Source organism: Natator depressus, chromosome 1 (assembly GCF_965152275.1).
Source record: "Natator depressus isolate rNatDep1 chromosome 1, rNatDep2.hap1, whole genome shotgun sequence".
In the NCBI taxonomy this organism is placed as follows: Eukaryota; Metazoa; Chordata; order Testudines; family Cheloniidae; genus Natator; species Natator depressus.
The window spans coordinates 287952587-287970233 of record NC_134234.1 but is presented as its reverse complement, the minus strand read 5'-3'; the positions used below and the strand labels follow the sequence as shown (position 1 = coordinate 287970233).

Below are 17647 nucleotides of genomic sequence, written 5' to 3'. Positions count from 1 at the left end.
GCAGCAGGTCCCGAGCCCCGCGGGGCACGGACCAGCGCCAGGCCGAGGCGGTGCGGGAGTCCCCGAGGTGGGGCCAGCGGCAAGCGCCCCCAAAGGCGTACGCGGAGCGGAGAGTCCTCTCGCCCGCTAGGGGGCAGCAGCGGCTCCCGCGCCGCCAGCTGGCGGGCGGTTTCCCCTCTTTCTCCGCTTTCGGGTTGTGATGGCGAGGGGAGGGCGTCTCCCCGGTTGGCGTCACTCCCAGCATGCAGCGCGGCCCGCTCCTGCCCCTGCTGCCGCCACCGCCGCCGCTGCCGCCGGGGGAAGAAGATGGCGGAGGGAGGAGCGGCGGATCTGGAGACCCAGCGCTCGGACGTAGCGGCGCTGCTCAAAACCGCCCTGCGCAAGGGCGACACCTGGTGAGGGAGGGGCCGGGCCGGGGATGGCGGTGGGCCCTAGGGTGAGCGGAGCAGGCGGCTGCCCACCCCCGGGGCTGTGAGAGGCAGGGAGGGGCCGCTCTGGGAGACAGGCTCCCTGGTGGTAACCGGGGCGGCCCGGCCCCGCACTCGGCCTCCGCTGGGGGCGCCCACTGCCCGCGGGTCCGGGAGGGCAGCGCAGCGGGAAGGCGGGGGCTGGGCAGTGGCAGCGTTAGTCGGCGGCGCTGACTCTTCCTGTGTCCCTGAACTCTGGTTCGGGCATGGCCCTACGGGGCCACCCTGGGCAGCTCGCTCCTGCGGCTCTGGTGACGGGCCCGGGTGGGCGGGCGAGTCCCGTGTGCCCAGGACAATGAGGGGCCTGGTATTGCAGGGCACTTGGCCGGCCCCGGGAAGAGGACGATGAGCAGATCCCGATCCCTCCCCCCGTAGGTGCCGGTTTTATTGTTCAAACAGAAACCAGGGAAACGGCCCCACCTTCTCCTTCCGGCAGTGACAGGCTTCATATTTGCCAGTTGCAGCACCCAGAAAAATCTCCCCACAATTATGCTTGGCCTCGGGTCAAGCTTCTTGTTCTCACTCCATAGTGAACCCTCTGAAGATGCCAGCAGACAGGGCTGTTTAGTTGTAGCCTGAATCTGTTTTTTGTTGTTGAAAAAGGTGTTTTGTGAGGTGTTGCATCTTTAGGTTGCAGCTTGTTAATTATCAGTAGATCATACAAACGGCCCTAGATATCTTCATGCTTATAAAGAACAAGGTAGGTCTAGTGACTCCCTTTATTTACTTGGTGTTCAGTTACTGAGAATTCTCAAATTTCTGGTTCCCTGAAAACTGTCTCACAAGTAAGACAATTTTAAAAATTCTTGATACTTCCAGAGGACTAATACCCCCCCCCACACACACACACACTCCCACTTTAGCCATGAAGTGTCAAAATTTGGATTTATGTAAAAGTAAATTTGATCTCTTAAAGTAGACCATCTACATCATTTTGACTTAATATGTCACCACTCAGTGTTGTTCTAATTCCTTAAAATATGGTATTTAATGGTGGTACTACTGCAGCATGTGTCAGAGCCATACATATATTCTGATGCATTATTCAAATGGAGTGCTGAGTGGATATTCATTTCTTGACATAAGAACAAGTTGGTCTTAAACTCTGCAAAAGTAGAAGCATCTAGAAAAAGGGAACAAGTGTATTTAACAAAGTAGTAATACTGAAAATGAGAAATGGTGGTTATAAAAAAAATTCTCGTTTGAGAGAGATTACTGGTCACAGTGGTACTTGTGTTAAGTGCAAAGAATTACACTCAAACTAGTAGTGTTCAAAATGGAAGAAACTCATTTAACTGTGACGGTAATATGGCTGCAGAAACAGGAGGATAAGACAGTAAGTTTAAGGAAAGTCATCTTTTGGACGTTTAAAAAATTCAGTGTATTTAGATAGATATTAGGATGACAGTGTGGTCAAAATTGTTGCATTTTCCTCAGCATGTAATATCAGGGACTATATCTGAAATTTAGCATGATTGTAAAACAAACTTCTAAAAAGCCTGATTATTGTGAGAGGCTGAATAAGTACAAAATGGGTATGAACTCTAATTGACATAAAATGTTCAAATAGTAATGTGGTAAATTGGCAAACTTAGTGGGTAGAACTTTTTAAGCTAATTTGAGCTAAATTTTTAAGGTTTCACACAGGGCTTTGGAGTGGAGCCCGGAGCTTAAGCGCGGAGCAGCTCCAGAGCAGTGGAGCAGCAGGTTTTTGCCTGGAGCTGGAGCAGAGCCGGAGCACAGCTCCAAAGCTCTGGTTTCACAAAATGGGGTATGCCTTTATAGTACTTCATACTAAATACTTATTCAGAAAAGATTGGGTAGTGGCTTCTTGAGCATTATTGTTATAAACAAAAAAAAAAAAAAGGTCTGAAGAGAGCATCATATCATAATTCAGGACTTCAGCAGTCATTCACACAAAAGTAAGTGATGCTGAAAAAAAAATCATACCATGTTCTATTTTGACTTATTCTGCTTGGGCTTGTTGACTGATATATCCTAGCTAGCATACCTATATATTATTCTGATAATACTATTCACGATATATGTGTTTGGCATTTAAACATACATATTATTAAGAGGTAGTATAGCAGTTATGTAGCTCAGATTGGCTTGTACTTTTGTTATAATGCTGTCCTTATAATTTATGCTGAAGTAAACCTTGGCTGGAGTAGCTAGGAAAACTGTAAGTATAGGACATGTGATTATTTCTTCATGGTAACAGGAATTACCCATAGGAACCTAGGAGGTGCTTAGTACCTGGAATGCATTTGCTCAGAACAAAGATAAGGGTGCATCATGACCTGGAATACATGGTTTCAGAAGAAAAGATAAAGGGTACACCATGGTACCAGAAACAAACAAGGTAAAAGCTAATTAATTAAATCCTGTTTCAGGTGACTTATATAGTACCTTTAGGTGAATAAGTAGGGTTTAAAAAGATGGCTTTAGGGATGTGACTTGGGGAGCACACCTTCTGCATAAGGTGAATGTAACATGGCTGTACAGGACCGCTCTTTGGAGACTGGTATCTCATAGAACCTTTTTCCTGTACCATATTAATAAACTTGATTCACATTGGTCACCTGGTGATTTTTAAAATAGCACACTGATACTTTCCCCAAATAGATATACTGTACAAATGAAATTGATATCAATACCAAGATATAAAAACTTGTTTCTCTTATTGACAGTTTTGTTGCTACTCCCAATATAGTAAAATTTACAAGATTGGTTAGTTTCAACTTTGCCATTTAGACTCTTGTGGGCAGCAGAATTCTGTTGCTGCTTGAGGAAAGTGCTAGAGTAATCATGATGGGGAGAGAATTTCAAATGTGGATGATGGACGAGAGGTAGATTAGTGAGACCATCCCGCCCACACATTAGGACTCTGGTGTTAGAGTTGTGAATACCTCAGCTGGGAGCATCTGAAGGGAAAAGACAGGCTTACGTGTTCTTTCTTCTAGCACATAGAGAATGGTGGTTGAACATGCATATTTATAAAACACCTACTAGCCAGAGGCTTATGTGAAATAGGGAGTTCCCAAACAAGGTCCAAAGATAACATCCTGGTAAGAATCCTAGCTCTCTCCTTCCTCCTACTTGGATATGGAATGTAGTTGTTCCCCATGTAGATACTTATAGCTTGTGATCAAGTGACCCCTTAACCGTCTCTTTGTTAAGCTAAATAAATGGAGCTCTTTCATTGTATCACTATAAGGAATGTTTTCTTAGCCTTTAATGGTTCTCATGGCTCTTCTGTGAACGTTCTCCAATTTATCAACATCCTTCTTGAATTGTGGGCACCAAAAGTGGACACAGTACTCCAGCAGTGGTCCCACCAGTGCCAAATACAGAGATAAAATAACCTCCCTACTCCTTCTCAAGTTTGCCATTTATGTATCCTAGGATCGCTTTAGCTCTTTTGGCCACAACATCACACTGGGAGCTCAAAAAGAACAGGAGTACTTGTGGCACCTTAGAGACTAACAAATTTATTAGAGCATAAGCTTTCGTGGGCTAGAGCCCACTTCATTGGATGCATAGAATGGAACATATAGTAAGAAGAGAGAGAGAGATATACACACATACATACAGAGAAGGTGGAAATTGCCATACAAACTGAGAGGCTAATTAGTTAAGATGAGCTATTATCAACAGGAGAAAAAACACTCATGTTCAGCTGATTATCTGCCACAAACCTAAAGTCTTTTTCAGCGTGACACTGCTTCCCAGGATAGAGGCCCCCTCCTGTAAGTATGGCCTGCATTCTTTGTTCCCAAATACATACATTTACAATGAGCCATATTAAAATGCGTATTGTTTTTGTGCTTAGTTCACCAAGTGATCAGTGACCTGTCCTCTTTATTATTTAACACTCCCCCAGTTTTTGTGTCATCTGCAAACTTTCACTGAACATTAATCTGGAATGAATAGAGATTGCTTAACTGAATTAAAACTTCTTCCATAATTTCATAGACTTTCAAACCCTGGAAAGGGAATAACCTGACCTTTGTGGAAGTTTCTTCGTAACTCTGCCAGTTAGTGATTGGCTTATGCCACAAAGCATCGGATTTTAAATCCCCATTTGAAAAAATATATAACTATTGTAATAGTAGATATTCTCATAGTCCATACAAGTGTCTAGTCCTTTTATTTAAATTCTGATCTCTTGGTCTCAGTAATATTGTGGCAGTGAGTTTCAGATGTTTTTTTAAAAAGTATTTCCTTTTATTAGTTTTAAAAGTGCTGCCATTTAATGAAATTCTTATTATGAGTGACTGTTAATATTCATTTTTAATACCTTTCTTCTTACCTTATCTTTCCTACCTCTTTTCCCATCCTCCTGATGTCACTATTGAAGTCACAACCATACACCTTTTCTTTCAGCTCTGTAACCTTGATACATCCTTGATTTATTCCTACCCCAGATCCAAGCCATGTACAAATCTTGCCAATTTTTACCAGTAGCATTTATAATAGCTGACCATTTCTTTCTTTCCATACCACTGGAACTTCTTGTCTCATCATCTTGTATCATGGTTACTACAATCTCCTATTCCTTGGTCTCCTTGGCATCACCTCCATTGTTTACAACCGTGGCTGTGAAATTCATCTTTCTTGCCTGTTGTGGTGCCAATCCTTACCCCTTAAATCCCTCCCTTGGTTTCCTGTTTCCCACCATATCAAGCTCAGGTTTCTTGTCCTTGCCTGCAAGGCTCTTCACAACTCATCTTCTCCTTACTTACCAACTCTGCTTCTTATCATGTTACCCTCTTCTCTTCCAGTGACATAGCCTCAGCCACAGGTATGTCCACTGCTCGTGGAAATGTCTTCACATTCTCTTATGCTGTTCCTTTATGCACAAAGTGCTTTCCCTGGGCTAGATTGTAAGGCCGGTATTCTTGCCTTCACTTTTCTCCCCCATGTATGCTAATACTGGCTCTCTGGGGTGCCAGGGGGAATCACTGTTGCTTTATTTTAAAAAGTGATTTTCTCTGTTTTCCCCCCACAGCTTTTCTACCGCACCCTCTTCATATGTTCTTTCTCATCTTAGATTCTGGGATGTTTATGGTCTGGGCTTGCACCTTGTATTTTGGAAAGAAGTGACTAAGAAAAGGACTTAGGTTTCATGGCTGGTAACCCAGCCGAATTTGAGGTCCCAGTGTGGTGGCTAAGAAAATAAATGCAATTCCCTTATAAGTAGCAGAATATCAAGTTGGTAATAACACCTTTTTTATGTCTATGTATACAGCATTCGTGAGACCATTACTAGGATATTATGTCCCGATCTGGTGGTCATATTTCAAAAAAGATGTTGACAATTTGTAATGAGTCCAGAAAAGAGCTACAAGAATTATTTGAGGCCTGGATTACAGTAAGATTACTGAAACTGAGGCCTGGTCTACAGACCTAAAATTTAGGTCAACCTAGCAATGTTGCTCAGGGATGTGAAAAATTCCCTGTTTAGACACTAGTATAGAATCTAGACCCTGTTAGGTTGATAGAAGAATTAATCTGTCAATTTAACTACTGCCTTTCGAGGGAAGGATTTTACTACAATGATGGGGAAACCCTTTCTTTCACTGTAGCAAGTGTCTATTCTAAAGACATGCCAATGTAGCACTTGTAGAATAGACATATTCTTAATCTATTTATCTTCACATACAGAATGTTAAGAGGTGACTTGATGGTCTATAAATACTTATGTGGGGAGGAGAAATCTGATTTAATAAAGGGCTCTTTTTCAGATGCAGGTTTAAAACCCAGTGGCTGGAAATTGAAGTGAAGATAGACAAATTCAGATTACAACTGAGGTGGAGATTTTTTAACAGAGCGTCATTAATCCTTGGAGCAGCTTAAAAATTATGAAACTTATATTTAGGAAGCACCTGGCAATTTTTGTTCTACTGTAGTCAGAATAGTAAATCATTTAGAGTTGTGGGCAAAAAAACCCTCACTCTTCTCAGTGTAAGAATAACTTAATTCACCCTCAAAATGACTTAAAAGAATTGACTCAAACATTAAAAAGAAGAGGAAAACACTCACTTTTGGACTGAGAGTAAGCATGGAAAATATCAGCCATAAAGGATTTATTTTAGAAATGTATAAGCTGTTAAATGTTGGGGATATAATAAAAACCCCTAAATAAACCTTTATGACCAAGCATATGCTATAGTAATACTTTGCAGTTCCATAGTACAAGTTGCAATTGCTAGTGGTTAAGATGCTCAACTACAGTGAAGGTTGTGGGTTTCAGTATTGCTTGATTTCACACTGAAAGGCCACATCCAGTTCACCCACGTGCAAAATGGTACCTTTTTCTTCGAGTGATGGTCCCTATTGTATTCCATTGAGGGTTGTGCTCATGCTTCATGAGCCCAGAGCTGGAGCTTTTTGAAGTAGTAGTGTGCATTGGTGCATGTGCCTTTGTATCACATTTGTGCTTTCGCCTGAGATGATAAAGGGCGGGGTGGACTGATCATGTCTTCAATTCCTTCTCACCACTGCATGGCTTGAGTCAGAGCTTCTGCTTTTCTCTTGTCCTTGGTGATGGACTTTCCAGAAAAACTTTGTTTTTATTCTTGTACGTAGTTAGGATTTTACTGATTTTTTTTTTTTTTGTAGTTTAGTGTTTGTAGTAATTTTTATACGATTAAGGACTTTGGGATGCTGCTTCGGCGATTTCCTGCCAAACCAACCCCCTGTCCCCCAAGCACCCATATCTGGAGTACCGGATTATGCCGAAGACGCCAGGATTCAAGGTCTGCGCTTCCTGCCCTCACTTGTTTTCACTCAGTGAGGAGCTCCAATGCTGTCTGTACTGCTTTGGAGAAGCCCCTGTTGCGTCCAGGTGCAGTATCTGCCTCTCTATCCCTGCCTGCACCTGGGAAGGCAAGGCCCTACGCCTTAAGAAGTTCATCATGGAGCTCACTCTGGGCTGGCAGTTGGATCCTGGCCAGGGAACCTCCCCTGCTCCCTCCCTGTATATCATCCTGGGTAGTCCAGGAGTGTACCTCCTACCTTGGAGTCCCAATCTGGTTCCGCTGGTACCAGCTCTATGGACCCCACACTGGGGCCTAGCTATGAAACACGGAAGCATGCACATAAGCATGGCAGTAAGTCTTCCTCCAGATCCCAGAAAGATGCTACACCATCCACAAATTCTGGCCACAGAGGAGCGCCACATTTCAAGGCCCACAAGAGTGACAAGAAAACACATCGTTCACTGGATCTGCCGGTCCCAGTTCCTGAAGCACGCACCCCTCCTGCATCAGGTCTGCTGATGCAGCATGATTCATTGGCCTTGAGGCAGGTCCCCTTGCTGGCCCTGGTTCTGTCCATGGTTTAGCTGCCGTTGACGCTGGGGAGACTCGGATGTGCTCCTGGGCTTCATGATCTGTTTGTCCTAGAATGGATGAGGTCTCTGCATGTTCCATTCCATTTGCCTACTAAAAAGGCCCCCTCTCCTATGTTGCATCTGCTGCATTCTGGTCATGCTGCTACAACACACCCTGGTTCATTGGCACCCCCATTCTTTCAGGACTCTGGTTCCTCTGAGTCTGAGGATTCAGGTACTACACATGGTCTGCTACTTCTCTTCCAAAGGGATTGGAAGGTTCTGACACCACCATGGCAGTATTCCCCTTTGCCTCAGCCCAGGAGCCACTGGTAACTGGTTCCATGGGCACTGCTACAGCAACAGCAGGATCAACCAAGTTGACCTTATTGGAGCGCGTGGCCCCAGTATTCACCTTCAGAACCATCTTGCTCAACCCATGAGGAATCCCCTGTCTCACCACCCTGTCATTCAGTGAGTCCAACCCTGGCTCTTAATGTGCCAATCAGCCCAGCTCTGACCATACTGATGGATCCGGAGGAATTTCCTCTCATCATCGCCAGATGTATTGTCGATGCCTTCCTCTCCCCCAGACAACTATCATCAATTTCAGGAGCTGCTAATGCTCTTTAGATCCCATTGGAGGAGGTGCAGGAGAGTCAGCACCAACTGCTAGATATCTTGCGTGCATTGGTATTGGCTAGAATGGCTGTACAATTCTGGCAACATTCCTCCAGGCTTCCCTGGAGAAGTACAGAACACAATTGAGGACCTCCCTTTTGATGAATTGCACCTCTTTAATCAGGAGATAGATGATTCACTGAGACTCTAGAACCACCTTGTGATCCATAGTCATATATATGCCAAAATGAAAATTTTACTGTCTACACAACACTGTGGAACTCTCCAGTTCCACCACCAATGTGCCTAAGAATCTCCACAAAAGCACCTGAAGGTTCACAGATCTCATTCACCTGGTCTGCTGATGCAGTCCTCCATGCAGCACACCCAGTTTTCACATAAGTAATATTTCTGAGTGCATCTAGAGAGCCATCAACTACTTTGCACCCAATACTCTTGCCAACCATCCCCTTTTGGGGCCATCTCAAAATCTTTCTACCAGCATGGAGCGCAATAACAGACAAGTGAGTCCTGGATGATGTTCGACACAGCTGTATGATCTAGTTTGACACTGCCTCCTCCACATCCCTTGCCCTTATCTTGTTTCAGGGCTCACTCTCATGACAGTACTCTTACCCTAGAGGTGAACTCCCTGCAGCAGAGAGGAGCAGTAAAAGCAATCCCTACAGCCTTTCAGGGCATGTGGTTCTATTCCAAATATATCTAGCTGCCCAAGAAGAAAGTGGATGGAGGCAGTTCCGCCTGCAGGCTGAAGTTCCTCATGGTGATGCTTGCAGCCATCATTAGTTTGCTAGAAAAAGACATGGTTTATGGCTGTCAATATGCAAGACGCCTACTTCCATGTCAACATTCACTCAATCCGCAGATTGTTCACTGGTCTTTGACACGTCCAATACAGGGTCCTCCTGTTCATACTTACTGCTGCTCCACGAGCCTTCACAAAAGTTTTTTTTCTCTGTGGTAGTGGCTCACCTCCAATAGCAAGGAGTCCCTTGTCTTCCCTTACCTAGATGACTGGCTGCTGGTGGCATGATCCAGAAAGGAAGCTTGGGAATCTACATCCCAACTCCTACTATTTTTCTCCCTAGGGGTGAGTGTGAATGTCTAGCTATTGATTTTGCACCCTACACAGTTCCTGGAGTTCATTGGAGCACGCATCAACTCGACCTCTGCACATGCTTATGTGCTAAAAGACAGGTTCCAGAGCCTACTGCATCTGATCGCTTCAGTGACATCCAGCTCCTCAGTCTCAGCCAGAACTTGCCTTTCCTTCCTTGGCCACATGGCAGTGTGCATGTATGTCATGGTCTTTGCTTGCCTGTGCTTCTGCTGTCTACAACTGTGGCTGCAAAGAGCCTATTTCCCCCATGCACCAACACCTGGACACCGTTCTCACTATTTCCCCCCCCGCCCCCTGAAGTCATCTCCTCTCTCTGATGGTGGAAAGACCCACTCCAAGTCTGCTCCAGAATGCCCTTCCTCCCATCCTCACTGAGAGAGACCATCATAACAGCTGGGGAGCCCACACGGGAGATTGCATGACACAGAGAACTTGGGTCGCTTGAGAAGCCAGGATGCACATCAACTTCCTGGAAGTCTGGGCAGTATGGAGGTCATGCCACGCATTTTTACTGTCCATCCATTCTCGTCATCTTGGACGACACCACTACGATTTACTACATAAATAAGCAAGGAGGCACAAGATCCCCAGCACTGTGCTTGGAAGCAGTGCACCTCTGGAATTGGTGCATTGCACACTATATCCTCTTGTCAGTGTCCTACCTACCAGGCACCCAAAACGTGATTGCCAAAGCACTCAGCAGGAACTTTGCAACCAACCAGAAATGGTGAACTGCATGATATGGCAATTGTGGGCATTTTTGGTCAATGGGGAACTCCAGTCAGGGAGCGCTTTGCATCACGCACTGACATCAAGTGCATTCAGTACCGCTCAAGGGGAGAATTCGGTGCCCATTCACAGGGCAAGGCCCTGGTTGTCGACTGGTCAGACGGTATCAACTATGCCTTCCCTCCCCTACCATTCGTGCCACACATCCTTCACAAACTCCGGTGGGAGAGGGTGACGGCCATCCTGATCTCTCCATTCTGGCCTTGACAGTTCTGATTTCCTCTGGTTCTCTGCATGTCGAATCATCCTCCACTCCCTTGCCAACGTTTCCAGAACTGCTCACACAACACAATGGCAGACTCAGACACCCTGATCAAGCGTGAAACATCTGTGGGTTCTTGGACGGACACCTCCACTAGCATGAGAATATTCGTCAGCAGTCTGAGATGTACTCTCCTGTAGCTGGAAGGACTTCACAAAACGATTCTACCAAGCTAACGGACCCAAAAGTGAAACGTGCCTAAACGGAAAGGTCTTGCCCCCGAAGCTGTGTCCATCCTGATGCTTTTAGACTATTTCCTCTATCTGAAAGCCTCAGGACTTGTTCTCAGCTTCATCAGAGTGCATGCGGTGGCTATGAGCACTTTCCACCATCTGGTGGAGGGACATTTGGTTTTTACCCACCCTTTGGCTGCCCAATTCTGGAAGGGCCTTGTATGTAAATACCCGCCCATTCAGCCTATCGCTCTGCAGTGGGACCTCAACCTAGTCCTTTAATGAATCCCTGGTCACCTCCTTCCTTTTTCTTCTTTCCATGAAGGTCACTTTGCTGGTTGCTATCCTCTCTTCAGAAAGGGTTGGCCATCTGGGAGCCATGATGGTAGACCTCCCTTTCACTCTTTGATAGATACAAGTGCAGAGAAACTTTGTCCTTATCAAAAGTGGTTTCCCGCTTTCATCTCAGCTAACCATACATTTGCCAGCCTTCTTCCCCAAACCACACGCCTCACATAAGGAATGACTGCTTCACTCCCTTAATGTCCTTAGGGCCTTGGCCTTTTATTTTCAAAGGATGAAGCCCTTCTGGAAGTCTCTTAGATTATTTATTGCCATGGTCAAGGGAATTAAAGGGCAGACCCTCTCCACCAAGAATGCCTTGAAGTGGGTCTCAGGGTGCATCACGCTCTATCAGCTATCAGGACAGTCTCCACCAGGTGGGATATGGGTCCGTTTTACGAAAGCACAAGCATCAACTACCACCGTGCTCCACAATGTGCCCCTTGCAGACATATGTAAGGCAGGCATGTAGAGTTTGGTGCGCACCTTTTCTTCTCATTATGCTCTAGTGCATGATTCTGCAATGGATGATGATAGAGAATGAGCAGGAGGACCCAGAGGCATATTGAGTAGATCGGCTGCTTTATTGCAGTACTTGTTCCCCTCGACCCAGTTGTTGAGTAAGCACTGAGTTAATCACATCACGCTCTCTTATTTGTTAATATGTAAATGCCCACATTTATTACAACACCCCCAAAACCCTTATTTGATAATATGAACGCCCATATAATGAATAGTAATAGCTATATACTGAATATAATTATACCCGCTCCTGTTTACAGCTGGGAAAGGAAGGGACGGGGGAGATAACACTTCTTTACACAAAGGGTATTCTTTAGACACCCACATTTCTTATGCAGCTGCAACGCTTATCAATCCTTAACAAGCAGAAGGGAAGGGAGAGGGATAGCACTTTATCTATTAAGCGAGGAGACGGTGCCTTCCTCCCTAATACCACGCTAGTGGTTACCCAGGTCTTTACTTAACACTAACATATCCCAACAGATGCGTCATTCGGCACAGCGATCTTCTGTTCCGCAGTTCCGCCATCTTTCTCGCCCCCTCCTCCTAGCTAGGTACTGCTTGATGATCACCCTCAGTGGAATACAATAGGGAACATCACTCAAAGAACAAGAAGGGGAGGTTACTTACTCGTAACTGGAGGCTCTTTGAGATGTGTGGTCCCTATCTGTATTGCAGCCGCACCCTCCCCCTCTGCTGCAGATCTGCGGTGGAGAAGGAACTGAAGTCATGGTTGGGCCACTTGCACTGTATCGTCTTGGGCGAAACCACGAGGTGATACAAGTGCTCATGGATGGACCAACAGACACTAGTACTTTGAAAAGCTCCGGCTCCGGGCACATACGCGTAACCCCAGTGGAATACAATAGGGATCACGTGTCTCACAGAACCTCCAGTTATAGGTAAGTAACCTCCCATGATGCGTTGGGTTAGGACAGTCAAAGATGGTCAGTTGTAATGCTGGCCACATCATTCCCTTGCATACCATTGATAAGGTTAAGGTTCTGTCATGGGTATTTTTAGTAAAAGGGACAGGTCGCAAGCAATAAACAAAAATTCACGGAAGCCTGCAACCTGTCCCTGACTTTTACTAAAAATATCCTAGGGCAAACAGAGGGCTGCCGGGGCCTGCAGCTGCTCTAGCCCAGCTGCTGATCCTGCAGCAGGGGGTGACCTGGACCCGCGGGCCGCTGCTCCAGTCCCAGAAAAAGTCTCAGAGGTCCCAGAAAGTCCTGCAATCTGTGATGCCAGTGACAGAATTGTATCCTTAACCATTGGCTATGAAATTGATGTGCCTTAACTGTGTCAGCCTGATGAGTCCTTAGCCCTAGGGGGCTTTGAGATCCATGAATGATAAGCACTTTAGAATTGAAAGTAGGTTGTGTTGCTGTAAAAGTACTTAGCTTCACAATTGCTACTATTATCTATATTTGATTGCATAAGATTATGATGTGCTCTGGATGGCCCAGTTCTAGTTCCCATTGACATCAAGAAAAAAACTCACCTCGGATTCCGTGACTTTCCGTGACCTCTGTGACTTCTGCAGGGGCCAGTGTGGCTGACGCCAGGGCTGCCAAAGTAGCTAGCTCTGGGTTCAGCTGCTCAGGTGGCCCCCTGGGACAGCCACACCAGCCGCTGCTCTGGCGGCTCCAGGTAGCAGTTCCTGGACGGCCAGAGCAGCAATGCTTCACTGGCCCTGGGCAGCGGGCCCCCTGGTTCCCCCTCCCACCCACCCCCTCCTCCCCCCAAGATTTAATCACAGGTATAAGTCATGGACCGATCACGGGCTGTGAATTTTTGTTTATTACTCGTGACCTGTCCATGACTTTTACTTAAAAATACCCATGACTATATCGTAGCCTTAATTATAAAATATGCAATAATCAGTTCTCTAAGGTTTAGTATACATATTTGACTAACAATTCATTACACAGTTCTCTCACATGTCTGCAGCTCATGAATTCTGTAGAGAGTTAGGTACATGTCTTTTAAGAAGTAGAAACAAGTGAACAGATTAGTTAACCATAGTTTCTCTTAATTATACAGTAATTTAAGTTAACCATTGACATAGGCATGGAACATAAATAATATTTGTTTGTTTTCATATTTATTATGGAATATTAACTTGAAATCCTGCAAGAACAAAGACTGGATGTTGTCACTTTAAACATGAGTCCCGTTTTACTTCCAGCAGTACAGTTGTGATAGTTTGTCTTTGTTATCCAAGTGTTGCTTCATCTGTACTTGCTCAGAATAAAGGGGAGGGGGACAGGTGACAAGCTCTGGACAATTTGCACAGTTTTGCTGTTGAACGTGAAATGTCTCAAGTTCAAAGGGTGATTCTCCCTGTGGCTCAGTGTGGTGAAGTCAGTGAATTTGCATAAACTAACTTCTGTTACATATTCAGGCTAAGCATTTTGATTGTGAAATCCGGTGAATGACCTATCAGGCAGCATAAATCTAATTTTTAAAAAATTGATTAACTAGTGGTATACAACTGAAGAAAAATAACCTTTAGATATTGCACAACAGCAGAATAGAATAGACATCTGGTCATATTATTTAAGTGTATTGGTATCAATTACATATTAAGACAAACTGTGCAATAAGACTTTTTTGTAACCATCATTGGTACCGTACCAGCAATATGTCATTGATTCATAATGTACAGTAAACCCGTTTTCTTTATATGAAAAAAACTGAGTGCACTTCAAAATGTAGAGGAAAATAAATGAAACAAAACCCTTCGTTAGATTTCAGTTATTTTATTTTGTATACTAGGTAATGTCGTTGAATGGTGTATATTTGTAAAATTTGTTACACATTAAAGCTTCTTGAATTTATCTTTTTACTTGCTGAATTTATTTTCTGTTGTCTAAGTAATGGTCGCATACATACAAAATTTGTGATAAAACCTCATTCTGTATTCCTGTAAATTCAAATGAAAGAAACTGGAATATTAACATTTATTCCAATTTTGCTGTTCCTAATTCTCCCTAGTTGAGGATGTATACATATGCAATTTGCATGGGTAATATTGTTAGCTTTCCCAAATATGGGATATGTTTGTATATAATATAAAGTCATGAACTGATAATTCTTTGCCAAGGTTATGAAAATTTATTGAGACTTCTCATTTGACTTTCCTACATAAGTGCTGCAATGTTTCTTAGTCATCAGTATACACAGGGTTATAAAAAAATAGTTCTAAAAATCTATGCTTTTTATACTATGTAGATTAGTATGAAGATGCTTAAATTCAAGTAATTGATGAGGCAAAAGGACACTGGCAGCCAGCCTGGCTACATATTTGTAAAGGTATAATTCATCAATATATTGGAATTGGAAAAGGTTCAAAAAGAGCAACAAAAATGATTAGGGTTATGGAACAGCTTCTGTATGAGGAGAGATTAATGAGATTGGGATTTTTCATCTTGGAAAAGAGACGACTAAGGAGGGGATATGATAGAGGTCTATAAAGTCATGACTGGTGTGGATAAAGTATATAAAGAACTGTTTGTTCCTCATAACACAAGAACTAGGGATCACCAAATGAAATTAATAGGCAGCAGGTTTAAAACAAACAAAAGGAAGTATTTCTTCACACAATGCCAGTCAACCTATGGAAGTCTTTTCCCGAGGATGTTGTGAAGGCCAAGACTATAACAGGGTTCAAAAAAGAACTAGATAAATGCATGGAGGATAGGTCCATCAATGGCTATTGGTCAGGATGGGCAGGAATGGTGTCCCTCTAGCCTCTGTTTGCTGGAAGCTGGGAATGAGCAAGAGGGAGTGGAGCACTTGATCATCTGTTCTGGTCCTTCTGTCTGGGGCACCTGGCATTGGCCACTGTTGGAAGATTGGATACTGGGCTAGATGGAGCTTTGATCTGACCCAATATGGCTTTCTTTATGTTCTAATACACTCAGTTCATGTTTATGCTAATACACTATATTTGTTTTAATGTCTTCTTCTTTTTAACTTCAGTTTGGTTTACAACAATTATGAAGAAATCTTGGCTGTTTCAAGCCATATTTGGAGAGAGCATAGGTAAAATGCTTTAACTTTGCAGAATAAATTATTTTGCAGAGTATTTGTAATTTAAACAATTCTTAGCCTAAAGGGGTGGGATAGTCAGTTATTTTTTTGTCAAGGTCCAAATTTCTTGGTCAAGATATAGTCAAAGTCCAGACTCCAGAGAAAATAATAAATTAATAATGAGAAACGAAAAGATTTCAAGGTCTATTCAAAAGCATCTGATGGTCCGGATTTCACCCATGGTCCACCTATTTACTACTTCTGCTAAAGACAATGTACAGTGTGGACTAAATTAAAAATAATTTTAAAAACAGGATACCAAATAATACCGATGGAGGAAAGAGACAGTTGAAAACCGTAGCCTTTCACTTGTAGTTTGTTGTTGCCCATTCCTTTTCTGTAATTCCATGGTATTATAACTTGTCTTTTTGTATAGCGCTTTTCACGTTAAGGTCATATTATGATTTTCCTATTAGAAGTGCTAGACAGGAAGCATAACTTAGATTGCTTTTTAATAAAATACCATATTTGTACACACTCCATGGAAAAGTCTTTACTAGGGTATATTTTACAAGCCATGTGTATGATTACCAGAAACCTGCGGCCAGAAATAAGTATGAAAGATGAGAATGGCAGGTGTTATCAGTTAAGTCCACGGGCAGCGGTGAAAAGCTTTGTCCCTTTTGTTGACAGTATTTGAAAAAAAGGGTGCTACTGGGATTTATGCGAAAATGCTCGAGGACTCCATGTTATGTTCCAGCCTCTGGAATGGCAGTAGTAGAATTGACCAGAGTTTTGTTAATTACTTCTCTGTAATATTTGATGTCCTATCACTTCATTATGCCTTACGGATGATGTAACATCCGTGCTACAAATCTTGCCAACACTTACATGTTTAACTTTGTGCATGCGAGCAGTCCTACTGAACATAATGAGACCATTCACAAGTGTATGTATTTGCAGTATTGGGGTCTACAATTTTTTTTCTAAAATTCTGATTTTCCTACTCTTTTCCTTCACTCCTCAAAGTCAGATGGTTTCATATATATATATTTAAAGTGCTTTTGTTGGTTAATTCCATAACGGAGTATGATAGGGGTTATAGTACAGATAATGTAATTCTGTCTTTAACATAGTAAATCTTTCCTGATTAGGGATGGAAAATCATGGCATTTGGTTGTACTCTTTCCAATATTCTTAACCTTACTGAAAAAAGTAGTATTTCATTTCTCATTTAAGAACAGGTATTTATAGAGATACAAAATTGCTTCTGTCATATGGTAATGCTGCTTAATAATCAAAGTTGCTACTTTCACCATTATTGAAATTATTTCAAGTAGTTTTGCTATGAACTCTAGGAGCTGAAAGAAATTGGTTTGGATTGAACTTTCTAATTAACATCTGAGAATGATATTAATTTAAGAATTTATACATGCAACATCCCCAACTGGTTTTGTACAGATAGTAGGTTTTTTTTAAGCATGCGCAATTTATTTTCAAAATAGTTTGTTTTCAGTACGCAAATTACTTAGTGTTTTGACATCGATACCTACATGCATGTCAAAGTAGTGATCAAACAGCAGTCATCTCAATTTTAATGAATTTTCCTCTTTCCTGTTACCTCTTTTGGGTACATATACACAGCAAAGAACTGTGTGGACTTCCAGGCGAGCAGTGGAACAGCCCATTTAGCCTGAGCCCCACAAACCCATGTCAGCTGGCATGGGCCAGCTATGTAGATAGAGCTTTTGTGAAAAGAGTAATTGTCTGGAAAATAAGATCTCTCATTAGAGCAATAGCTAAATCAAGAAGAATAAACATTCATTTTGGTAGGCCATGCTTGGAAAATAATAGTGGAGTACATGACTTCTGAATATAGCATAATTAAATGTCTCTTCTGAAGTATGTATGGGTAACTATTTAGAATTTCTTGTTCATGGAAGTTGAAACAAA

The 17647-nt window shown here is 43.1% G+C and overlaps 1 protein-coding gene across 4 annotated transcripts in view; it reads left to right on the top strand.

The window, feature by feature from the left end:
- The first annotated feature begins 226 nt into the window (after positions 1-226).
- The window catches only part of USP15 (ubiquitin specific peptidase 15), a 128651-nt gene continuing 111230 nt past the window's right edge, over positions 227-17647 (top strand). For 2 of the 4 annotated variants that reach the window (XM_074942140.1, XM_074942138.1), the window contains exons 1-2: positions 227-395; positions 15644-15706. In XM_074942140.1, the coding sequence (XP_074798241.1) occupies positions 307-395; positions 15644-15706 (152 nt within the window). In that variant the 5' untranslated portion in view covers positions 227-306. The remainder of the gene's footprint in view (positions 396-15643; positions 15707-17647) is intronic. The other 2 variants (XM_074942141.1, XM_074942139.1) reach the window with 1 other exon arrangement.